Source organism: Fukomys damarensis, unplaced genomic scaffold, assembly GCF_012274545.1.
Source record: "Fukomys damarensis isolate Sample0158 unplaced genomic scaffold, DMR_v1.0_HiC HiC_scaffold_38, whole genome shotgun sequence".
Lineage (NCBI taxonomy): Eukaryota > Metazoa > Chordata > Mammalia > Rodentia > Bathyergidae > Fukomys > Fukomys damarensis.
In genome coordinates, this window is record NW_022900950.1 from 55031313 (window position 1) to 55057124 (window position 25812).

Sequence of the window (25812 nt, forward strand, 5' to 3'; positions counted from 1 at the left end):
TTTTTTTTTTTTTTTTTTTTTTTTTTTTTTTTTTTTAGGATTGAACTCAGGACCTTGTACTTTCTAGGCAGGTGGCAGAACCACTGAGCTAAATCCCTGGTCCTAAAAATGATTCTTTATCATTATCACATTTAAATTTTATATTGGTATATTCCAGAATATAAAGGCTGAAGTTTTTGTTCAGTTGATCTTGATGTAAGTTCATGTTACCTAGAATTAAGACAGACTTATATGTATAGTACATTTAAATTTTTGACATTGTGAAATTTTTTGTTGCGGGGGGTACTGGGGATTGAACTCAGGACCTTGGATTTGCAAGGCAGGTGTGGTGCCTCTGAGCTAAATCCCCAGCCCATACGTTGTGAAATCTTAAATCTTCCAATGATGTACGTTGACTTTTTCTTTTTTTTTTCCTCTGAGTTTATTGGTACATTTTAGGTATACAGTGCAGTTATATTCATTATTGGGATCTTGTACCTTTATATGACAGGTCTTGGTTCTCATTTTTTCCCTTGTCCCTGCCCTCCCTTCATCCCTTCCTTCCCTCCCCATTTACAGCAAGTTGAATTTTTCTACTTTAGTTGGACAGAAATGATAAATCTTTTAACATTTATTAAGGAGCATTTCTTTAATGTTCACTATTTTCCTTCTAATGTTTTATTTGCCTTTAGTTCCTATTTGTTTACCTGTAACTGTTTAGTTGGAAGTATGGTTTCTAGACTGTTTATCATTTTATATATTTAGGAGACATACTGTTACCACAGGTTGTCACTTGGGATCCCTTTTTGGAGTGACTCAGTTGAATTTTTTAGCAGTTGTATTTAAACTGTTTAGGCAGTGAAGTTTGACTGTAACCCATCACTTGAGGTCAGGGATGGAATTTTTGACTTGTGGCATCATATCCACACTCAAAGAATTTTATATTTGGCTAAGGTATACTCAGTCTGCATTACTGCAAGTCATTTTGCTGCCTCCTTACAGCTGTTGGTAGATCCATGTTGCCCATAGAGTATATCAATCTTTTGAAGTCTCACCTGCTAGTTATCTTCTCAGAATTCTTTTCTTGCTTTCCAGATAATGCAGATTGCCTGATTATATCTGTTATATAAGCCTAGTATTTTAGTTGATTTTAATGCCTGTCTCCTATATACTTTTGTCTCAGTCAGGAGCCATATTTTATTCAGTGTTATTTTCCTAGCATCTAACATAATAACTGACAACATTAAGTCCATTCATTTTTATACACTTAATGTAATTGAGCTATACAGACTGAAGAAATACATAACTTTAAAACTTTTTCAAATTTTAAACTTCACATTACAGCATGTCAGTTGTATGTTAATATTCATGTACAGTACACATTTTGCTTTATACATTTTATTATTTGATTTGACTGATTGAGACAGTCTTGCTGTATATAGTTCAGGCTAGCCTTGAGCTCACTATGTGGCCCAGGCGGGCCTCAAATTCATGGCAGTCCTGCCTCTGCTTCTTAAATGCTGGGATTACAGGCTTAACCACCATGTCCAGCATACACGTTTTCTTAAAATCATTCTTTTTTTTTTTTTTTTTTTTTTTTTTTTGGGGAGGGATCAAACTAGGGAGTTTGAGCTTACGAGGCAGGCGGCAGAACCACTGAGCTAAATCCTTCATCTTTTTAAAAAAAAAATTTTTTTTTTCAGTCAGGTGTCCCTAATTTTCCTAGACCAGACTCCACCTTATGAGCCTCTTGCCTCAGCTTCCTAGAGTAAATTATTAAATTATTATAGCAACAAGAGTTGTCAGTATTTTTTGTATTTCATATACTTTGTATATAGAGATTTATAGAACTTTACAATTCAGTGAGGTATAGGTAATGTCCTTATTTTACAGAGGAAGAAACTGAAGCAAGGAGTGAAGGAGCTTGCTCACATGTAGCACATAGCACAAGTAATATTTTAATGAAAAGAGCAGTTTGGTCCAAAGCAGTAAGCTTAGTTGTCATTCAACCTACCGATTTACAAAATCACATTAATTATCAGATATTTAAAGTGAGGCAGCAACACTCAAGTTTTTTTCTTCATTAATTTTATCTCATAAATAGCATGTATCTTGGTTGAATCAATTAAGATTTTCTTAAGGGACTTTCGGTATACATGCTCAGTTTTTATAAGTTTAAATTTGACTTTGGATTCATGTTCACCAAAGAAACAACAAAATAAACCTGGTAAAATATGTTCTGAAAATTATCCCATTGTAAACTTGGAAGTATCTATATAACCTAACTTTTTTTTCTGTAATATTTATCGAAACATAGTTTGTCTTAGGATCTTAAAAATAAGTTACCCTCTAAAATGTATAATGTATAGCTTAAGTTCAACGTAATGGCATTAGAAACAATGTAGGCATATCCTTCAAGCTTTCCAAATTAAGTGTGAAAATTAATCAAAGTATTGTGTATTTCCTCATCTATAAAATCAACATCATAATACTTAAATCTTATATGTTTGTGACACTTAAATGGTACTTCTTGACATACTGAATTAGATCTTCAGCCAAAGCTAAATGTTACACTGTTTCTTTCTCTTAGCCTCAGAACTTTTGATGAATTGCAAATTACTGATATTGTAGCAGTTGGTTACATGAAACTTAGAAACATTTGAACCTTAATTAAAAAATGTTATCTGCCTGTACGTAGGGTTACGGATTATATTCAGACTCTTATTCAACCTAACATACCTCAGTTCAGATGGGGAAGGGAAGCACAGTGTGTTCTGGAAATGCTCCCTGATTTCTAAAATGATTCTCTTTCCTCCCAGGTCACCTGTCCCTCCCTATTATCTGGCCGTCATTCTCAGCAATACTCTGTTCATGTATTAAAATATTTTTCCCCAACCCATGTCCTCTTTTAGCATCTTCCTTCAGGAAAGTTGTTAATATCTTTCTTAGAGTGGTGATTGGGATGGCAGTCTGAACTTAGAAGTGGTATCCTGGGTGAATGGGTAGGCACTAGTCACTTTGTGTCTTCCTACTTCCTTTAAACTTCTGAGTTGCACTAGGTCTTTGTTGCTTATTGCCACCTAGCCCATTTATATTTCCCTCCACGATTTGATTTCTTAAATATGTGACAGGACACACGTGGGAATTAATCTAGTAGTTATCTGAAGTAAAAATCAAGTGTCTTTCATAAAATACAGAATTCAGAGAAAACAGCTGAGATCCAGATGCTGAGTTTTTTCCAACTGTTTTATATGAACAGTGATTGTAACTATAAGCTTTTAAAATTAAGACTGACTCAGGTCATTTAGGTACCATCTTCTTCAAAAATGAGATTAGTAATAAAACTAGATTTTATATTAAAGGATTTTTTTATATCATTCGTGTTAATTTTTTTGTTTTTTGGTGGTACTGGGTATTGAAACCCTATACTCCCACTCCCACCCTGAGATAGGGACTTACTAAGATACCAAGGCTAGGTGTGAATTTGTGATCCTCCCACCTCAGCCTCCCAGACTGCTGGGATTACAGGAGTGCACCATCAGGCCTGGCTTAAATTGTAGCTTTAAAAATAAATAAATTGTAGCTTTATGGCTGAAATTTGTGAAAATTATTTTGGCCTAGGAAACTTAAAACACACTACTATTTTAGTTTTGCCAAAGTTTTACCTTGCTTACTACTCTCTGGCAGCCTAAGAACTCTCAGTTATAATTATGATGTTTTGTGCAAATATGTGAGCTATTAAAGTTCTTTTTTTTTGGTACCAGGAATCAAGCTTGGGACCTTGTACTTGTGAGGCAGGCGGCAGCACCACTGAGCTAAATCCCAGCCCTGAGCTATTATATTTCTAAGAATTCTGTCATATATACATTAAAAACAGGGTTTTTTGTTTTTACTTGAGCATTTTTTCTGTGTATGTTAGTAAACAAGTTGAATGACATTTCATATAATGAAGCAAACTATATGAAGTTTGGTAATTGTTCTGAACATGTTGATAGCCTATGTGACAGATTTAAAATTCCTAATTTTCTTTCAAGATTTTGCATAACTTCTTTCTAAACTTTTTATTCCCTCCTTCCCTCTTTTCTTTTCCTTCCTTTGTCCCTCTCTCCTTCCTCCTTTTCTTTTCATATTGGGGATTAGGGCTGGGGATTTAGGTCAGTGGTTTTGCTGCCTGCCTCGCAAGTGCAAGGACCCGAGTTCACCAAAAAAAACAAAACACACACACACACACACACACACACACACACACACAAACACACACACTGGGGATTAAACCCAGGGAGTACAGCATTGTGTTCCTACCCCTTTATTTTGAGGCAGTTTCTGTTTTAAGTTGTTAGGATGACAGGCGTGGTTCTCCTGCCTCTGCCTCCTGAGTAGCAGAATTACAGGCACATGCACTCATGTCTGGCCTTCGCTAAGCATTTTGGTGTCCTTCCCCACAAAAACTAGTTCCCTACTTGTATTACTATGGCAGTGTCTATAGATCATCTTTTCAAAGCAGTCATTAGATGTCATCATAGTTAATGGCCCGAGGGGTTTTGTTTTGTTTTGTTTTTGAACCCATGGTCTTCATACTGAGCTACATCCCCAGTCCTTTTTGAAAAAGGGTTCTGCTAACTCATAAGTTTCCAGGCTGGGCTTGAACTTGCCATTCTACCTTAGCCTCTCACAGTTCTGGGATTACAGGCAGGTACCACCATGACTGGCTGACCTGAGAGTTTTGTGTTTGGCAAGTATGTACATATAATGTTTCATACAAGGTCTGCCATGCTGATTATTATGCTGTGTTAAAAATATGCGAAGTAGGGCTGGGGATTGAGCTCAACGTCAGTGCACCTGAATTCCATCCCTGGCCCCAAAAAAAAAAAAAATTTATATATATACATACATACATACACACACACACAAACATATATATATGTGTATATATATGTGAAGTAGCTGGGGATGGACTCAGTGGTGCCACAGCTGCCTGGCAAAGGCAAGGTCCTGAGTTCAATCTCTGGTACCAGGGTGGGGGGGGCATAGAAGTAGCTTTTGAAATGTTAAGACTTAATTTTGTCAGAATGACTTGCCAAATAGGTTTTAAATGATGTAGAATATGCTAATTATCTCATTTTATTTGGTAATCTCAATAGGACTATACAGGCTCCAGCCCAAGTTCCAGTGGTCGTGTCTCCTGGGAGTCAGCAGTTGCACACAGTAACACTCCAGACAGTGCCACTTACAACAGTTATAGCCAGCACAGATCCCTCAGCAGGCTCTGGATCTCAGAAATTTATTTTACAAGCCATTCCATCATCACAGCCCATGACAGTACTGAAAGAAAATGTCATGCTACAGTCACAGAAGCCAGGCTCTCCTTCAATTGTCTTTAGCCCTACCCAGGTACAGCAGGTCCTTACTACCAATGTTCAGTCCATCTGTAATGGAACCGTCAGCATGACTTCCTCCCCATCCTTTAGTGCTACTACTCCTGTGGTGACTTTTTCTCCTCGAAGTTCACAACTGGTTGCTCACCCACCTGGCACTGTAATCACTTCAGTTATCAAAGCACAAGAAACAAAAACTCTTACACAGGAAGCTGAGAAAAAGGAGGTTGAAGATCATTTGAAAGAAGACATTGAGAAAACCGAGCAACAGCCACAGCCTTATGTGATGGTGGTGTCTAGTTCCAATGGATTTACCTCTCAGGTAGCTGTGAAGCAAAATGAACTGCTGGAGCCTAACTCTTTTTAAGTAATACCAAAGGAATTAGGTTTTTTTTTTTTTTTTTTTGGTACTGGGGATTGAACTCGGGTCCTTGCGCTTGCAAGGCAGGCGGTGGAATCACTGAGCGAAATCCCCAGCCCAGGGAATTTTTCTTTTTTAATTTGACTAATTTTCATTTGTCTTCAAACTGTCTAACATAAAGTCACAGAGGTTCCTAATCTTGTAATTGTAAAAAATTGAATTAATTTTGGCTTTGTTAGATGAGAGAGGAAAACCCAAGTTTTCTCTTTATATTCAAAATATTTCAGAATTCAATTGTGAAGGAACTGGCGTTTTATACTATGAATATTCTTTTGAAATTTTCTCCAGTTGCTATATCATAAGAATTTTTAAAGTTTCTTTTCTAATTTTACATTGTATTAGCTTTTCTCATTCTTTTGTAAATACCATAAATATAAGGCAACAGGAGTTTTATATAGAAGTATTTCATTCCACTTGTTTAAGTCTTGACTCTATCAAATGCAAGAAACTTTATTATGTTGTTAAAATTATGTCAGATTGAATTTATTTGGCTGCTCTCTATAACAAAATAAATATATAAAATAACATTAAAAACTGCAGTATGCCCATGATATGGCTGACTTGTTTCAGAAGCAGGATAATTATGAAAGCAGGAGCTTAAAATTGGTTCTCCTACTAACTAGCTGTGTAACCTTGGACAAGCCACCTGATTTGGGGGGGCTTGCCTTCTCAAAAGAGGAAAGAATGCATTGGATTAAATGATTACCAATTTCCCATCTAGTTCTGAATTTTCAGATTCTAACACCTATGTTTTTAAATTATGAAAATTAAAACTATCAGGCTGTTTCCTAGTGTAAATATAGCTAGAATATTAAAGAAAAATAAGTGACTCCCCCCACAAACTTCATTCTTTCAGAAAGATGCCATAAATTCTTCCTAAATTCTTAACTCTTTAGACCACTGTGTATTATGGTTCATTAGTAAACTTAGCATACACCAATAACTAATAACTCAATAACCTAAGAGTCCAGGCTCTTAAGGGCCAAGAAAGCAACTTGAGTCTTGGACTAAAATGGTTGAGTAGTCAGTTATAAGAGCATAATTGCTTTATATTTTGGATCATTTTTTTATTGAGGGGGAGGGGGGAGGGAAATTGCATACGATAACATATCTGACTTTCTGAAATGAAATAGTTTTTAGTTTTTCAACTGTAAATAATGTACATTGAATAATGTCACAAGAAAAATTCTTTTCTGCAAATTTTCTAGTATAGCAAAGAAAAATTTTTGTAAATGAAAAAAATCATTATGTTTAGAGATCTAATGTTATATGTTTTCATATTACAAAGTGAATTTGTATTTAAACAAAAATTTAAATTTTGGAATTCTCTAAATGTTTTTGTATCTTTAATTGGTTTATTATTAAATAAATCATGTAAAAATTCTTCTTTCAGGCAAACATCTCTTTTTTAGGGGGAGTACTGGGAATTCAACTCAGGACCTTGTGCTAGGCAAACATTTCTTAAAGAACAAGTGTGAAGAGAATTTGCTAATTTTTACAGTGTTCTACAACAGACTCCAGTGTTCACTTCAGCAGCACATATACTTAAACTCCATTAGTCAGTTTGGGAGGATGTCATCCTCTTGCTTTTTCCTTTTTACAATTCCACATGGCAGTTTCTAGATAGTACAAAATGGATTACCAATGACTTAGTCCATTTTCCGCTTCTGTAACAATACCAAAGACTATGGAACTTATAAAGAAATTAGTTCTAGAGAATGGGAGGCCCAATTATAGCACTGGCATATCTTTTTTTGAGTATTTTTGCTGTGTTATCCTGCAGAAAGCAGAAGGAGCAAGTGAGGGTTACTTCTACAACAAATCTCCTAATGGCAGTAATCCACTCAGGAGTAGAGAGCCCTCATTATCTAATCACCTCTTAAAAGGTCCCAGCTCTTAACAGTTACAATAGTGTTACGGTTTCACTCTGTCCATCTTACTTTTCTTGTTGCTGAGACAGAATACTCAATAGTCAAAGTTAAAAGAGGAACGTCATTTGGCTCACAGCGTGTAGAGTTTTCAGTTCAGTTAGCTGGCAGCATAGCAGAGGGGCATTGAAGAGAAACAATTCATTACAGGCAGAAGGAGACAAGCGATGACCCTTTCTGTCCTTTGTATCGTATCCATGCTACCTACCTGTAGGGTGGGTAGCACTCGCATCCGGGGTGCAGGAGCTTTAATCCTAGCATCACATACCCAGATGGAGCCATCCCTGAAAAGCCCCACCTGTGACCACATAAGGTTTTGGGGGGATATCTAGATACAAGCCCTAAAAGTCCCCAAAAGGTGTTAAAAGCCATTCCACATAAATTTTAGGGAGAAAACGTTCCATAAGTATGACTATATAAGACTCAGTGTCACCTTGTCCGAGAGAGGTGACTATGACATGCAGAAACAACTCCATTTTTTTTGCCTCCAGTCACAGCTGAGGCTTCAGTGATCCACTTATGCTGTCGTGCTCAAGGGCAAGACTGCATCAGCTGAAGACATCCCTGTAGAACGGAGTAGTAATTTAAAATTTTTTTTCTTTATCAGCTTAACTCCTCACATTGTAAGAATGCTCTCCTTATAGTCCTCAACATAATAACCTTGTGACTAAGATCTTCTTCAGCCTATGATCCTCCACCCCCTAAATCACATGATGTACCCCCTAGTTATTGTGTGTACCCAATAAAAACATGATGGCTAGTTTGGAGAGTCTTTGTCTGCCGGCTGTGAGGCACTGACCTCCCGGCTACCCATATATTTCAAAATTATGAAAATCTATATTGTCTTTTTTTCTCTTTAGCCCTTGCTGTTCTCCTTCCTAAGCAGTAGGATTGATTGCCCTCCAATACAAAAGGCTCGTGTGTTCAGAGGGAGACTTTTGGAAAGTGATTGGATTGAGGAAGCACTTATCAGTAGATTAATCCACTAAACAGCTGCAAACTGAATGTGCTATGAGGATGTAGGGCCTGGTTGGAAGAGGTGGGTCACGTGTGTGCGTGACACCTGCAAGGGTATATTGCTGTCCCCTGCCTTTTCCTCTCTGCCTTTTTTGCTCCCTTTCTGCTTCCCGCTAGCCATGTTGGAGCAACTGTCCTTTCCCATGCCCTATGCCATGCTGTTTGTGCTTTGGGGCCAGCTAAACATAGACTGAAAGCTCTGAAACCATGAGCCAAATAAAACTTAAGTTGTGGGTAGCAGGTATTTTTATCCCAGCAACACAAAGCTGACCAATAAAAATAGCAATTCAATTGCAATATAAGTTTTAGGACATTCAAACTGTAACAACCAAGTTCCTTAAATTAGGGAAGAAGAACATATGCTCAGCAATATGAGACACACTTTTAAACGTTTTCTAATTAGCCACTCGATCAATTAATTGCTACACTTGGAAAACATAAAACTGTAAGAAAACCTGTAACTCAAGCCCCTATATCCGGCAATAACTCTCATTGTCTCTTGTCTATTAATATTTTGCTAAATTATTTAAAAAGCCACACATTAACATAATTTAATAAAACCTTTAAAACTAGCTTAGTATTCTAGTTTTCACTACATAAATAGCAATAAATATATAGGGTGTCACTGCTAAGTGCCAAGTTACCTAAGATAGGTAACTTAACAGTGAACATAAATTTACTTGTTCACAGCTTTGGAGGCTGGTAAATTTATTAACGAGAAGCTGGTCTGGCAATTCTGATTCCAAGATAGTGCCTTAAACATTGCATCTGACAACAAAAGTGCCACAGAACTTACTGGGAAAATGAAAATCTTTTCAATATATAGGGCTGGATCATTTGGATACCCATGACCAAATAATGTGGTTATGGGGGAGAAAATACATCTTTTACCTTTAGCAAAAAATTGAGATAATAAATGTGAAATAATGAAGCATCCAGGAGGAATTATTCTCATAGAGTTGGGGCAGGCAAAGCCTGACACGAATAAGCACTGATTATAAAAGTTGGACTATTTTAAAATAAAACTTGTATTAAGACTATTGAAAAGGCAACAGGGAGAAGAAAAAATTAGGTAATGGTATTACATTTCACCAATTACTCAATCCAGAAACTTGCTCCCCTTTCAATTTCTCAGCAAGCCCAGTTTCACCCTAAGTATCTAATTCATACCCTTTTGCCATCACTCTGTCAACAGCAGGTTCAGATTCATTTCTTTGACCTGGATTACAAGTTACCTAGCAACAACTATTTTCCTTTCTCCTTTACTCATTCTTTCACAGTAGAGACAATACTAAATCTCAAAGTGCAAACTTGACTGTTTCTGTATTTCCAGATTAAAAATCCTATGAGCTTGCATCATTAAGTTTCTTAGCACACTACCTCTGGCCTTATATGGTCTGGTACTTCTTCAGCCCTAACAACTATCTCTAACTTGAATTTAGTTTCTGTAAGTTTTATAGCTCATTATATTTCCAAACACATACCTTAATTTTTCTGGCTAAATAAATGCCTTTCCCTTCCTCCATCAACTTTCATCTTTTGAGGTAGGGCTTAAGATATCACAACTTGCTGGAAGAGACTCCTATAAAGTGCTCCCCCGTTGTTATATCGTTTGGGCTCCTTTCATCTTATCACTTAGAACTGGTTTAAACATCTTAAAACCATTAACATCTCTGAATCCCAGGTTAGTATGGTTAGGGTGTAGTAGACACTCCAGCTCAGGGACTTGTCTATATCCACTGTCCACCCCACCCCACCTCATATCCCATTCTACTCAGTCCCAGGGTAGTAGTTTACTGGAAGCTTCCTGGTTGGATCAGCTAAAGCCAAGGGGCAGTGGGGGACAGCCTGGCCGACTAAATTGAAAAATAAAGCTGCACTCAGGCTACATTCCTTCCTTTTGCACCTGCGGACAGAAAAAGTTTTTTTCCCTTGGTCTGGGAAGCCGACTAGAAGAAAAGCTTGGGCTAGAAAATGGATCAACAAACATTAATGGGGCACAGATCGGCGGGACCCTCAATTTTTCTTCTCTAGTTTCGACCAGACTAAAACGCTTCTGGCGAGCCCCAGCCGGCTAGGACTAGGAGAATAACGACAGCGGGAATCTGCATCATCTGGGACTCTGTTCCCGGAAAAGCACACGCAGCTGCGAAAGACGTTGCCGGTAACGAAGGCATGGCTGCCTGGCAGCCATGATGAAAATCGGTGAAAATGGAGCTCCGTGTAGCATGTGATTACAGCCTTGCGTATGCCCATAACCGCCACACTTTCCCGAGGGATAAAAGCGTTACCGGAGAGGTTCTGAGATACCGCCCTTCCCGGTTTTGTGCGTGCTAGCGTGGGGTGATGGGGTTGCATAGAGGAAGAGGGCGAATGTGGAACTCACAGGCCTCCGTAACCACGGATAGGGGCGGGACCGAAGGCCGCGCGGGAGAACCAGTCCTCCACCTTCCCAGCTGGCCCCGCGGCCGCTGGTTATCTCTCCTCCCCCAGCGCACGCTGCGTGCGTGCTCGTTGGCTGTTTAGGACGGAAGCTATGTTGGTGTTTCTCCAGAAGTTTCCCCCTTGGGCGGCGGCGGAGCTGGTAACCGCGGTGTCAGTGTCTCGGCAGCTGCAACAGTAATTTAGGGATGGCGGCGGCTGCAGCAGGACCTGAAACAGCCCATCGGTGCGTGTTTGCCCCTCCCTTTGGTATTCATTTTATTTTTCTTATCTTGGTTAGTGAGTCTACTGAACTCGCTGTTTTCCTGCCAGGTGTTTCCAGAGCTTCTCGGATAGTCTGATCGACGAGGACCCCCAGGCGGCGTTAGAGGTGAGAGAGCCCCTTTCTGCCTTCTCCACTATCTTTAGGGATACGAAACTGAATTGGGTTCTTGCTGAATCTGCTTGTTCCCAGCATTTCCTTCGTGGAGCCGAAGCTGTTGTGTTTATAGTCTCAGCCCTAATACTGAGATCTTTGCTCTCCTTTCTCTGATTTATAGTGACCCTTTTGCCTCAGACCCTGTTATTCTTGTTCTTCCATCTCCCAGGCTCCTGCATCCTCATAGTTACTGAGAAAACCCACTTCATATGGGTTATTTCTTGGTTGCTTTGTTGGCATCCACCACTGGCCTGGGAGGCTTTTTAAAAATGACACTTGAAGAGAAAAGTGGAAATTGGGCTTGGTGATACTAATTTGCTTTTTCATTTGACAGTTCTTTTGCACTTCTTATATACCAAGCATTGTGCTAAGTTTCTGTATAAATTTAGTCTATTAGAACAAAAAACTTTTCACGTACTCTGAAACTTTCCGGATGTCCTGTCACTTTTCATTATTCATTCATTAGTCGAATTTTTTTGGAGTTGTTTACAAAGTGCTGATTGCTACCACTTAGTCATTTATATACACTTAATAAATTTAGAAAGCATTTTGTTTTTGTGCTTTAGAACAGAGACCATAAAGCTGTAAAGGAATGTTAAAGAGCAAGATTTCAAAAATAAGAATTAACCAGGGCGTGGTGGTGCACGCCTGTAATCCCAGCACTCAGAAGGCTGAGGCAGTAGAATTCACTGTGAGTTCGAGACCAGTCTGGGCTACACAGTGAGTTCCAGATTAGTCTCACCTACATAGTGAGACCCTGTCTCAAACAAACAAAAAAACAAAAAAACAAAAAAATTAAACTAGAGACCAAGCTATACAGATACTATAGATGGTTCTGTGGTTTACAAAATTTAGCCAGGTTTACAAAATTTAGAAACAGAAAAGAGTGTTTCTAACAAACTACTACTTTGCTGTCTTGTTAGGACCTAACATAACTTGGGCTAACAATTTGAGGCAACAAAGCGTTTTTCCTAGCCATGACTCAGAGCAGAAATTTGCATCCCTTCACTTGTGGGGGCTGTGATTGGAATGGAGTCCTGAAAGAATGAGCGCTAGTTTGGAAGCTTTGGATAAAGAGCATTGGAACCATTACAAAGATCCTGAGGTTGGAATCACCTTGCTTTGTACTAGGAGCTGCAGAGCCCATTTGATTAGAGTGCATTGAAAGTGTAGTGGGAAATAAGGTTGAACAGAAAACCAGAGGTTCAAATAAAGTGGTTAAGGTTTCTTGTATCAGTAGTGAAATAATGTGGAGAAAGTATTGAAAGTTTCTCTCCACAGTTCCTAGCTAGACAGCTTTTTTTTTTTTTTAAATACAAGGTCTCACTGTGTAGTTTAGATTGGTCTCCAACTTAGTATTGTAGCCCAGGCTGGCCTTGAACTCGCAATCCTCCTGACTTAATTTTCTTAACGTATATTCGTAAGGGACTTGATAGGCCCACTGATTTTTTTTGGAAATACAATTTATGTCAAAATTACTTCTGAATTACTTTAAAAAGTTTTTATTGTGGTATGGCAAGTGAAAATGTACATTTTAAGACAAAACTAGTTGAATTTTTACACGTGTACATCATCCCATCAAGATAAAGAACATCTCCACCCACAAGGTTCCAGTTGACTCCAGTTGATGTCTGCTACTATCAGTTAGTTTTGCTTGTTCTTGTACTCACACAAAAAATACAGTTGGTGCATTGTTTAGTGTACTCTAGTTTTGCTTTAATTATTACATAACTATGCAGCAGTATTGTGTGAAGTAGTAGTTCTTCGGTGGGTATTATTTTGTTGTATAAATACAACACCATTTGTTTAGCAGTGATCATTTAGATTATTTCTCTTAGTGAGTATGAATAAAAGCTAGTGTGAATTCTCTACATGTATTTTGGTGAACCATCACGTTCCTTTGTTTTTTAAATTGTGTATTCCTAGAAATAAACTTGCATAGAGTAAGCATGTAGTCTTGGCTCTTCATGCATGGGTCTTGGGCCAGCAGTATCATTGTCACCGTGTGTGGATTCTTACTCAAAATTCTTACAACTCATGTAGTCTGGTACTTTTATTTTTACAGCATAAAGAAGAAAATTGAGACCCAAAGAAATTGAAATGATCTGTCCTATTGATATGTAGCCAGTTAGAGGCCAAATAGGAACCTCAGCACACAGCCCTCCTTTTAGTCTAGTGCTGTAGAGCAGTGGTTCTCAGAAGTGTGGTCACTTGTTAGAAATTTATATTCTCTAGCCCTTCCACAGATTTGGAATCAGAAACTGATGGTGGAAAGGATGATCATAATATAAACCAATTAGAAATGTTCTCTCTAAACCTTGAGATGACCTCACAAAGATGAAAATAATTGGTAATGATAAGTAAGACAGGAACTCTAATATATATGAGTCTAAGGCTAATGACTACTTTAATAGCTGCCATTTTGGAATTGAGGTCACTTGATAAAACATTAAATGTATTTATTTTAAGTAAGACCACCTGATTAGAAATGAGGGAAGATGATTGTGGACACTTACATTTTTCATTCATTCACCAATTAGTGGTGAATGCTATCTCAGATACCAGGAGTATTAAGAAGAAAAGTCTACAGTGGATAGGAATAATGACTTCAGATGTTCTGCAGTGGTAGTATAACTATGGTTGATGATAATTATCTGTTTGAGAATAGCTGTTAGAAAAGATTTTTAATTCCCCAACAAAGAAATGTATGTCTGTGGTAGATAATGCCTGTAACCTTGAGCTGATCATTTCATATTGTATACTTCACATTTATTGAAATGTTACGGTGTATTTCATAAATATGTACAATTGCAGTGTCATTTAAGATACTATTCAACACACAAAAAAATTTTTTTGGGGGGGGTACTGGGGATTGAACTCAGGACCTTGAGAGACAGTGGGCGGCACTACTGAGCTAAATCCCCAGCTCCAGCACAAAAAATTTTTACAGAGGTAGTTTTAGTTCATCAGGACAAAGTAGGTTTTGAGAATTTTTTGAAGTTCACTATGAGTGGTGGTTAAGGACTCAGGCTTTGAAGTTAGAGGCTTTGAAGTCCAAATCTTATCACATTAGAACAAATTTTCTATTTGTAAAGTGGAAATAAGACCCTTTTGAAAGAGTTATTATGAAGATAAATAAGATATTCTCTATTAGGTGCTTAGATCATGCCTGACATATGATAAAGACTCAATAACTATTCTGTTATGAGGACACGTTATTCAGTAGTGTTAGAACATAAAATATAGGGGCAAGTGCTAGGAAATAAAAGCTACGCAATAGAGTCTAGGCCATTAATGACGGTAAATTCCAGCAGAGGGTTTTCAGTTTTGATTAATTAATTAATTAATTTTTGAGACAAGGACTCACCACCATGTAGTTCAGACCAGCCTCGAACTCACTTGAGCCTTGAACTCATGTAGCCCATGCTGTCCTTGAACTCCCAGAGATCTTTCTGCTTCAGCCTCCATGCTAGGCTTTTCAGTGTTATCACGATTATGCACTTTTCTGAAGAATTTGAAGAAAATGAAGTTACCTGCATTACACTGCCTGCTCCAAAAGAGTACATAATAGACTGGAGGAGGCATGAGAAATAGGGAATAACAGGAAGATAGTGATGCAGACCAGGTAAAGGATGAATGTTGGAATTTAGGGCAGTGAAAGGGCCTTGAAGATAATTATTTTATGTAAAATACTAGCCTTGGTAACAGTTTGAAGATAAAGGATGAGGCCTGTGTTGCTGGGCTGGAATGCAGTAGAAGTTGTACTACTTACTATGTAATACTTAGCTCTCATTCATTTGAAGAGGTTTTAAATTTTGAATGTTGTTTCTGGATTACTTCAGGGGCATTTCAGGTGACCTCTGTAGAGAACTGGCTGTATGTGGATCTTGCTTAAGCACTGGCTATGTTCAAGAAATATGTGTATGGAGTTCTGGACACTTAAAAGGTCAAACAATTCAAGGAGAGAAGTCTAAACAGCGTTAGAGAAACATTAGTCGTAAAAGAAGAGCAGAATAGTAGACTGAAAGTTGTGGTCAGTATTGTTAGGGGCCGTAGGATGATCAAATCAGGATTTGACAAAGGAGTTACTAGTGAGAAGATTAAGACTGAAGGCAAATGCAATCAGGGAAAGGTAGAAAATATGGGAAAGACAGGAAAGTTTGCAAAGAGAGATATCAGTAACTTTCACTATATGTTTATGAGATGCAGTGTATAGATCTAGGCTACCCTAAGACCCTGGAGCTACCTTTGATTTTTCTTATCACCTATATTCGGCTCATTGCCAAGTCCTGCTGGTTCTAATGCATCTCATCTTTTCTTCATGATGCCTATGGCTACTATCCACTTCTAGCCTTGAGTTAATGTATTCATTTCTCAGTAGAAGTCTTTTTGTTTCCATTCCTGCTTTGTTATAATATATTTATTGTACAGCAGCCAGAGTGACATTTTTAGTGTCATTGAACAGAATCACCCTTAGTGAACCTTCTGTGGCTTTCATCAAATTATAATGGCCTGCATAGTAGTAAGTGAGGCAGACACCTTGTAGCTGCTTTATTCTCAAGGTTAGGGTCACACTGACTTTCTGTTGCTTTAATGCGTTAAGCTCAATCCTGGTGTCTTGGACTTGCTGTTTCTTTTGCTCAAAATGTATTCTTGACCTATTTTATTTTGCTTGGAGATACTTACTCCTTTAGAAATATTCCAGCTAGTCCAGCTGAAATGACTTTTCAGAGAAGTCAGCTTTTTGTGTGTGTGTGTGTGTTTTTAATGTAAATCTATAAGGCCTCATTGTAAGCTTTAAAGCAGCAGCAGGGGTTTTGTGTATTAGTGCTGTTCTCAATGTAGTGATTGTATATAATAGGTACTCATGTGTTAAATGATTCCTATCATTTTTTAGCAGCTGTGATGTGGACATTATTTGCGTTTTATTAATCAGGAAGCTGAGGTTAAAGAAGTTAGCTTTCTCAGAGTGATATCTTTTGAAAGTGGTAAGTATCTGATTTCAGGGGATCAAGTTCATTTGCTGGAGAAGAGGAAAGGATTGAGATATATGATATCATTACCAGTTTGGGAGCTGACTTTGAATAGCTGACCAGTGATAAGTTTGATGAAAGCACAGCTGAGATTGGTGAATGTGAATGTTACCAGTTCTGCATGGTTTATGTGGGTTTTCCCCCATCCAGCAGTGGTAAGTAGTTTAAAACAGAAGAATGATTAATATTCTTGTCTATCTGATTGGAGAATAGCTGAGTGACTGGAAGAAATGGAAAGGAGAATTGGATTGACATAGTTAATAACTAGTTAAAGTCTTCCGGGGTGAGCAGTGATTTTGCTCTAACTTTAAACAAGTTCCTTTGTTGAGTGCCTTTTTCCCTCCTTTCTCTCTTTGGTACTCAAGATTGAACCTAGGGCACTCTAGCAGTAAGAGACATCCCCTCCTTTTTTGAGATTGTGCCTTGTTAAGTTGTCTGGGCTGTTCTTGAACTTATGAATCTTTTACCTTAGCTTCGCCATTATTGGGATTACAGGCATGTGCCATGGTTGTGGTGCCTTGCTGCATGACATTTTTTGGGGGATTGAATTTGGAACCTTGTGCTTGTGAGGCAGGCAGTGGAACCACTGAGCTAAACAGGCCCTGCATGACATTTTAAAAGAGCCTGAAACTAGATATTTGAAAGTTTGCCAAGATCAATTTCTTATTTTTATTTTTTTGTTGTTGAGATTGAACCCAGCACCCCATGAATGCTAACCAGGTTCTCTACCACTGAGCTACACTGTCAGTCCTTAATTCTTAATTTGTTTTTAATGCCTTAAAACGGTTTTTCTTTCTCTTGTTTGAGGTTATTAGGGTTACTTAATAGTTACTTCACAATTATTAAATTTCAGTTTAATTGTACAGTGGTTCCTTGGTTCATGAACTTAACCACTTACCAGTCCAATTGTTTAAATACAGGATGACCCAAAATTGCATTTTTTTTTCATTAATTTTTATAAGATAATAGGAAATGTAACACATATTCATTTCAAGAATAAAATTTACTCAAAACAGTAATCAACTGGTTGAAATGACACCTGCTCAAGTGACAGTCGGGATAGTATATAAACACATGTGTTACTAAAGGGTAAACTAAGGGGTTCTTTCCATGATTCTGGTTGCAGAAATTGAACAAATTAACAAAAGAATTAAGTTCGTGAATTTAGGTATATTTTAAAGTATGCTGGGTGTCCTTATTTTTGAGAGCTTTAAATTGCTGATCTTTGTGTTTTCTTTGTTTGTTTGTTTGTTTTGCAGTGCTGTAGATAGAACCTAGGGTTTTGTACATGAGAGGAAGCACTGTACTGCTGGACTGGGTTCCCAGCCCACATAATGAATTTTCTGCAAGTATATCTTTGGACATGTTTACAATGTGTGTAACATATGTCAGTTATATAATGTTCCTAAAAATACTTCTTGAATTCAAGATCTAAAACAATCTTGGACCATAAATACTTTTTTTCTTAAGTGTAGCTAGAAGTTTAGTTTAAAGATACATCTGAGTAGATAAGGAAAAAGCTATCCACTGTTTTCAGTTGTTGAATTTATTACAAGATGGTGTTAACTTAGGAATGTGGAAATACTAGATAACATGAATGTAATTGTCAGACAGACTTGGAGTTTAAAAAGAAATAACTAGCAGCAGTGTTTTGTGGTTAAAACTACTTTACAGTCAAACCTAGATTTGAATGCTGTCTCTGGTGTCACTAACAAGGAAATGAGGGAATGAATTATCTGTGCACATATGGGGGAAAGTGTTCTAGTCAAAGAGAGAAACAGATACAGAGTCCTGAGGTAGTTTGAGAAACTGCAGAGAGGCCATGGTAGTTGGAAGGAGGAGCCAAGAAAAGAGTAGGAAGAGATGAGAGTAGACAAGTGCTGGGACCCTGTCATCAAGGAATGCCTTTTGGAAGAATTTGGAGTTTTCCTGAGTCAGCTGGAAAAGCACTAGAGAATTTTGTGCAGACGTGGTCTGCAGAATCTGATGAACAGGTAAAGATGGTAAAAAATGGTTTGGTTTTAGGTTTATTTTGATTACCTAGTACATTATGCTTTGTGAGGAGCTTATTAGTAAGTTGAAGTCAATTCAGTATTCTGTGACTGTTGAAATAATTTTACCTTTTGAGAAAACTACTGTATTTCTAGAGTTTGGGGCAGTAGGCAGAAAATGAAAGTGTTCGTGCTTATTTGTACTTGACCTTGGCTCTTCTTATATTACTCTCTCTTCTTGTGTCATTATTGTTTGAACTACCAACTAACTACATATTGTGACTGTTCAGGGTGTTAAAAAGTTTTATTCTACTGCTAACTTTTGATCAATCCATACTAGCTATCTGTGAGATTATATATGGACTTTTAATAGAAGACCATAATCTATTAGAGTTTTTTTTGCTGTTGACAGAGAATTGGAGAGGTGAGGTTGAGTGTGTATTATTTGTTGATTCGTTCAACCTTGCTGAGCTCTAGATTTAACTTCTGGAGATTGTGTTTTGTTTTGAGTTTGTCTTGTTTTTTGTTTTGCTTTTAAGTTGGACAGCTGGCTTTTTAAAAATTTTTAGGTATCTCATACTCTGCATGTTCTTTGGGTTTTCCCCAAAATTGTGAAATTCTGAACTGGTCATTATACCAACTAAACTCAGAGTAAATAACATGATAATAATGCCCTTTTACTGAGTTTCTGCTATAGGCCAGGAACTGCTAAGGGCTTTACATGGATATTATCTTAGATTGTGTTTTTTGGGGAGGGTAAGAGGGAGGGGGAAGGGGAGATACAGTTCCTTCTACCAGGAAAGGCTCCAAGCTCGTTTCTTTGTTCTTTTTTCCCAAATAGCTTGTAATAATCAGTTATTTGATTAAAAATCATATTAATTAAATTCAATGGATTTAAAAAACATCCACTGATGCTCAGCATGTTTGTATTTGTAGGAGCTGACTAAGGCTTTGAAACAGAAACCAGATGATGCACAGTATTACTGTCAAAGAGCTTACTGTCACATTCTCCTTGGGAATTACTGTGGTAACTTTTGTAAAGTCTTATTGTGTCTTTATAAGTTACTTATAAATTTTGCCCAAAACAAACTGAAATCAAATAAAATGGGGGACTGTATGTCTTTTTTCAGTGGGTAGGGACTTTACACTGATTTTATAGTAACTGGCTATAAGACATACTGTGTTTATTATTTCATAGTGTATTTTAAGTGAAATATTTGCGTTTTTTTCTTGCTTGCATTTTGAATAAAAGTGTATTTCTATATTATGTAACTTAAAAATAATTATTCTGATTGAGAATTTGGGAGAGAAGAATTTAGTATCTTGAGTCAAATTACACAAATATTAATATGTGAAAGATATGAACTTTATGATACAGTGCTTTACTGAAAGAAAAACGAAGGAAGCTAGAAATTAGATCAAAAGGAAGGTGCAATACTTAAATTTTATCTTAAATTAGTTTTTTCTAATTTGAAACCATATGGCCTTTCCACCAAATGAAGAATTTAAAAGTATAATGCTGATTTAAATGTGAAGGATTTGCTACATATGTAAATACTTGACTAAAAAACAATCTTTTATATAGATGGTATTGCTGATGCAAAAACTTCTCTCAAACTCAACCCCAATATTTCCACTGCTATGCTGAGAAAAGGGTATGTAATTTACTACTCTTCTTGCTCGCCTTGGACTACAAATAATGTTTAATTTTTTTAAAATAAGCTATTGTAAACTTTAGTAAAACGCTATATTTATATATTTTACAATTGTGGTTTAGTTAAATATAACATAGGTCTGTTAGTATGTTAACTAAGGTATGTGATAAGCCTATAGTTAGTTGATTTTTGGTTCTGGGGATTGAATTGTGGACCTTGGCATTTCCGAGGCAGGTGCGATGCCACTGAGCTAAATCCCTGGCCCCTGCTGATTTTATCTACCCCCCCTGCCCTCCCCCTCCCACCTCCCTCCTCCCTTCCCCTCCCCTCCTCTCCCCTTTCCTTTCCTCTATCAAACTTGGGCCTTTGTGCTTTCGAGGCACTGATGTTCTTAAATACTGATGATTGAAGTAATTGCAAGTTATAGATGAAACAGATATATACACATCCCTTTATTATCATTCTGAATTTATTGTGTGTTACCTGACTAGAGAGCATCCTGTTCCCTAACCAAGAAGGGTAGGCTACACTTAATGCTAGGAAAACTCTGTTTTATATAAATTTATTAATCCAGCTTGTTTATATGTGATTTTATTTAAATAAATTCTTTTGCATAATTATACTTGAAAATGAGCAAGTTTGTACAATTGAAATTCTTTTTGAAGTCAGCTCCAAAATTGAATTGTAATGAGAATTATACTAGATGTTATAGTGTTTTGGAAAATCTGTCTCATTAACATACACTAAAGATAAATTCAGCACTAGAGAATGATAAGCTCTTTTTTTTTTTTTTTTAGAAGGCTACTTTCCATGATTTCATGTGTGTTATTTTTAATATGTTCATGTAGGATATGTGAATACCATGAAAAAAACTATGCTGCTGCTCTAGAAACTTTTACAGAAGGACAGAAATTAGATAGTAAGTATTAGAATTTTGTTTTTTAAAAAAATTAATCTTATTTTTGTGTTTTAAATGTAATAACTGAGGGCTGGGGATGCAGCTCAGTGGTGCCGTACTTGCCTGGCAAGCACAACGACATCCTGAGTTCGATCCTTGGAATGGGGTGGAGGATCGACCTATCTATCTGTCCATTGATCTATCAACAGATGGATATATAGATATAATATATATGTACGTATATAGTAGTTGAATTTCGTTTGCATATTTTCAAGTTAATTGTGGAAATCTGCTGGGCATGGTGACATGCACATCTGCAATCCCAGCACTTGGAAGACTAAAGCAGAAGGATCACTGCAAGTTTGAAGCAAGCCTAGACTACATAGAGTGAGTTCAAGCCCATTCTGAACTACACAACAAGATCCTGTCTCAAAAAAAATTTTTTGTGTGGAAACTTCCATCTTTTTTCTACAGACATTTCATATTGACTATAGAATTTGAATTCACTTAAAAATTAATGAATTTGGCCTTTCCTTATTATTTAAATCACAGATAAACTTTGCTGCTCGGAGCCAAAAATTTCATATAAATATGCAAAATGTGCTCTTTCTCTTGAATCTGGCTTTACTTTTTCTAATGGAAAGTTTTAATTTGCTGTCTTATTTACAAGACTATGCTTTTTTTTTTTTTTTTTTTTTTTAAAAAAAATTTTTTTTTTTTTTTTTTTTTTTTTTTGAAACAGGGTCTCACTATGTAGTTGAGACTGACCTGGAACTCACTATTTAGCCCAGGCTGGTCTCGAGCTCACAGAGATCCTTCCACCTCAGCCTCCCAAGTGCTGGGATTACAGGCGTGTGCCACCATGTCTGGCTAAGGCTATGCATTTTACGGTATTCATTTTTCTAAGATAGGAGATCCTTGCTACAAAGTCCTTATGGAAAAGTGAAGTATAGTTTGAGTAAATTATGAGAGGGCACAGAAGAAACATGGAACTTTGAGTATTGTCATCTTTTGAAAGGAACATATGAACATTATTAAAACCAAACCTGTGAGTGTTTAGATACATAAATAGAATTGTGAGAGCCAAGAGTTTTTAAATCTAAAAATTATTAAAAGATCCAGGTTATGAATAATCTCATAGAAAATTATAGATTACATAATCCTAATTGTTCTATTACTTTCTTTTGTAATAGAATGTTACCACAGATCTCTAAGGTAGTCCCTCTCTGGGTCTTCCACTGGAGCTTAAATCCATGGCCTTACACATGCTAGGCAAGCACTCTTCCATTGAGCTACATCCTCCTCATTCCCTTTAATAGTTATTTTGAGACAGGGTTTTGCCAGGTTGCCCAGGCTAACCTTGAATTTAAAATCTTCCTGGGATTTAATTTAACCTGGGATTTAGCTGGGATTCCAGGTGTGTGCTAAGTTGTCTAGTTAAAGCAGTGTTTTTTTTTTTTTTTTTTTTTAACTGGAAACAGTGTTATTTTCAGGGAAACTTTTTATCAATGTCTGGAAAGATTTTTGATTATCATGATTGGTTGGTGGGATATGCTACTGATACCTGGTGAACAGAGGCTAGAGATTCAACTAAACATCCTGTAGTGCACAGGAAGTCCCCACAACAAAGAAATACCTGGGCTGGATGTGATGGGTTAACCAGTCTGTAATCCCAGGACTCTGTGAGCCTGAGGCAGGAGAACCACAAGTTCAAGCTCAGCCTCAGCAACTTGCCAAGACCCTGTCTTAAAACAACCCAAAAAGTATCTAGTCCACCATATCAATAGATCAGTAGTGCTGAATTTGAGAAACTCTGCTCCAAAGTATTACATATTTTAAAAATTTAATCTTTACTGCTTTAACCTTTGCTTTTCTGCTGTAGACCTACTCAAAAGAACTTTGGACCCAGCAATGCATGTGGAAGCTACAAATTAGGGAGGGAAGGAGGAAATGATCTGGGTGATAGGTGCTGCTAAACTTAGTCCATTTGGTACATGAATATATGGCTATTTAGCAAAATCTAGGGTTACTATTTAACATCTTGATACATATTTGAAAACCCTGTAGAGACAGGTCCTTTTGTCATTTCTGAGTCCTATGCTATTGTACTCAAATCTAGCATTTGTTTTTTGTTTTGTTTTGCTTTGTTTTTGGAGACAGAGTCTCGCTATGTAGTTCAATCTGGCCTTGAGCTCACTGTGTAGCCCAGGCTGACCCTGAACTCACAGCGATCCTCCTGCCTCTGTCTTCCTCCTGATAGCTGGAATTACAGGTATGTGCTTAAATCTAGAATTTTGATGTAATAGTTCCCCAGTAAATATAGTGTGTGTATTTAAAACTTAGGAAGATGTATATATTTTTGAGGGGAGGGGCTGACTGGGGATCGCACTTGGGCCCTTGTGCTTTCGAGGCAGGTGCCAGAACCACTGGGCTAACTCCCTGGCCCTATGATTCTTTTATAACTTAATAAATTTAAAGAAGTAGTGCTTTTCATTTTTCAGGTTAATCTTGCCTAAGGTTAGCTTGCATTAGTAAGCTTTTATTTAGAGTATCTTAATACTTTTCTTAAAATATTTTACTAGTTACTATGACTGATTATATATTGTTTTGGGTCTTCAGAGGTAAATAATTTGTTTACATTACTATCTGTAAATGTGTAATTCATTATTTGCTGCCATGTAACTTGGCAATGCAGTCAAACTTTACTGAGTACATATAAAAATGCTTCTTGGTATTGGTAGAACAGGCATGGTAACAGGTAAAGCCCCTGAGGGAATAATGGATGGAATAGGAAGCTGCTTTGAAGGTTAAGTACGGGGTGGGAGAGGCTTCTCAAATTCAACCCATCTACCAGTTAACCCACCCTAACTGGTGGCACATTGGGAATCTGATTCAGATCTATTTTGTTGTGAGAGAGGAAGGAGGAAATGTAGATTATAAATATCCCAGTAACTAGTGAAGTTGATTTCAGTTAAAACTAACTTGACAGAACAAATTTTCCATAATGAACAAGTAAATGTTACCTCTATCAGTAATGTTTATAGCTGTAAATAACATCAGGGTTGCTATAGGCTAGTGGTGGTGAACCTGTGGCATGTGTGCCACAGTGGGCATGCAGAACCTTCTCTTGGCAAGTGAGCCAAGTGTATGAGGTTTTCTTCCTAAACTAAAACTTCAGTATTCAGGTTTAGTTACAGTATTGGCACTTTGTGATAAATAAGTACATTTTGGGTTGCATTTTGGGCACTCATCTCTAAAATGTTCACCATGACTGCTGTAAACTCTGCAAGGACAAATGATTTTATCTGTTTTATTTACTGCTGAATTTGTAGTACCTAGAACAGTGCCTAGATATATAGTAGGTGTTCAGTAGTATTTGTCAAATGAGTATGTTATGTTGTGCAGCTGATACTATAGTCAGTTATTTCTTTCTAGGTGCAGATGCTAATTTTATCATTTGGATTAAAAGATGCCAAGAAGCACAGAATGGTGAGTATGGTATGTAGGTTTCACATATTCTTTCAGTTTAAAAAGAAGGAAGAATTTGAATTTTTTGTTTTAAACAAAATTTTTTAATATTTAAAATTTAAGTAATTCATGTCTCCTTGCATAAGGATTTCCAAAGATGCTGATTTTTGTCAGATTTCTTTACTGAAAGGGAAATTTGGATGGATCGCTTTGCAATACTATCATGGTATTCTCAAATGTCTAAGGAGTCTAAAATATTCAAAGATGCAAAATTAAACTAATTTCTTTGAAAAATACAGAGAATGGCTTTATGTTTGTGCCATAGAAATCACATCTGTGACTTTACCTCTAAATGTACTATTATCTGAAAATGTATCCTTTTTCATGTTTTATAGAATCCGAATCTGAGGTGGTAAGTTTAAATGTTTCATTCTTCATATTTTTACTTAATGTTAAATTTCATGTAACGTATATTTGAGACAGGACCTACAATGAACTCTGTGTTAAACATGAAGCAGTTTTTGGTAAAATAAATTGTAGAAGTATATAGTCATGAAAATGAATGGGCTGTTCTAATGAATCTAAGATTAAGTTTAAGGTGGTTTGTTTTAGTCTGGTCAGGATGATTATTTCCTATCTTTACTACTAAAAAGTCATCCCATTTATTTAGGTTAAACAGTTAAAATCAATTGTAGGGCTTTTTATGGTAGGTTTTAGACACATGGTATAAATAAAATTGGAAGTGATTATATAATTCAGTGTTAATATTTGTTGTTTTGGACATAAAAATCTTCAAATATTTTCAGTTTTAAAAATTATGGGACTTGCTGGGTGTGGTGGCACATGTAATTCCAGCACTTGGGAGGCAGAGGCAGGAGTATCGCCTCAAGTTCAGGGCAGCTTGGGCTACATAGTGAGATCCTATCTCCCCTTCCCCACAAAAAGAAAAAGATAATTATGGGAAAGTTGAAGGAAATGTTTTTTAGTTTTTGATCAGCTGGTTTATATCCAAAACACTTAAATTATAGCTAATGCTTTTTTACGAGGCATATTGCGGAACCACTGAGCTAAATCCCCAGCCCGATAATGCTTTTTTACAATAGGCATCTATATATTTAGTCAATAAAGAAAATCACAAGGAGATGGGAGATGTGTGTGTGTTGCCCTTCCTTTTTTTTTTTTTTTTT

General features: G+C 36.9%; 2 protein-coding genes across 4 annotated transcripts in view; both read left to right on the forward strand.

Moving 5' to 3' along the window:
- The window catches only part of Elf1 (E74 like ETS transcription factor 1), a 43667-nt gene extending 37906 nt beyond the window's left edge, over positions 1–5761 (forward strand). Inside the window, exon 8 of one of the 2 annotated variants that reach the window (XM_010636931.2) lies at positions 5121–5761. In XM_010636931.2, the coding sequence (XP_010635233.1) occupies positions 5121–5721 (601 nt within the window). In that variant the 3' untranslated portion in view covers positions 5722–5761. The remainder of the gene's footprint in view (positions 1–5120) is intronic. The other variant, XM_010636930.2, reaches the window with a different exon arrangement.
- Positions 5762–11176: 5415 nt separating this feature from the next.
- Positions 11177–25812, forward strand: part of Sugt1 (SGT1 homolog, MIS12 kinetochore complex assembly cochaperone) — a 34705-nt gene continuing 20069 nt past the window's right edge. The window contains exons 1-7 of one of the 2 annotated variants that reach the window (XM_033759895.1): positions 11177–11388; positions 11475–11532; positions 19541–19631; positions 20190–20259; positions 21108–21178; positions 24593–24655; positions 25021–25037. In XM_033759895.1, the coding sequence (XP_033615786.1) occupies positions 11351–11388; positions 11475–11532; positions 19541–19631; positions 20190–20259; positions 21108–21178; positions 24593–24655; positions 25021–25037 (408 nt within the window). In that variant the 5' untranslated portion in view covers positions 11177–11350. The remainder of the gene's footprint in view (positions 11389–11474; positions 11533–19540; positions 19632–20189; positions 20260–21107; positions 21179–24592; positions 24656–25020; positions 25038–25812) is intronic. The other variant, XM_010636933.3, reaches the window with a different exon arrangement.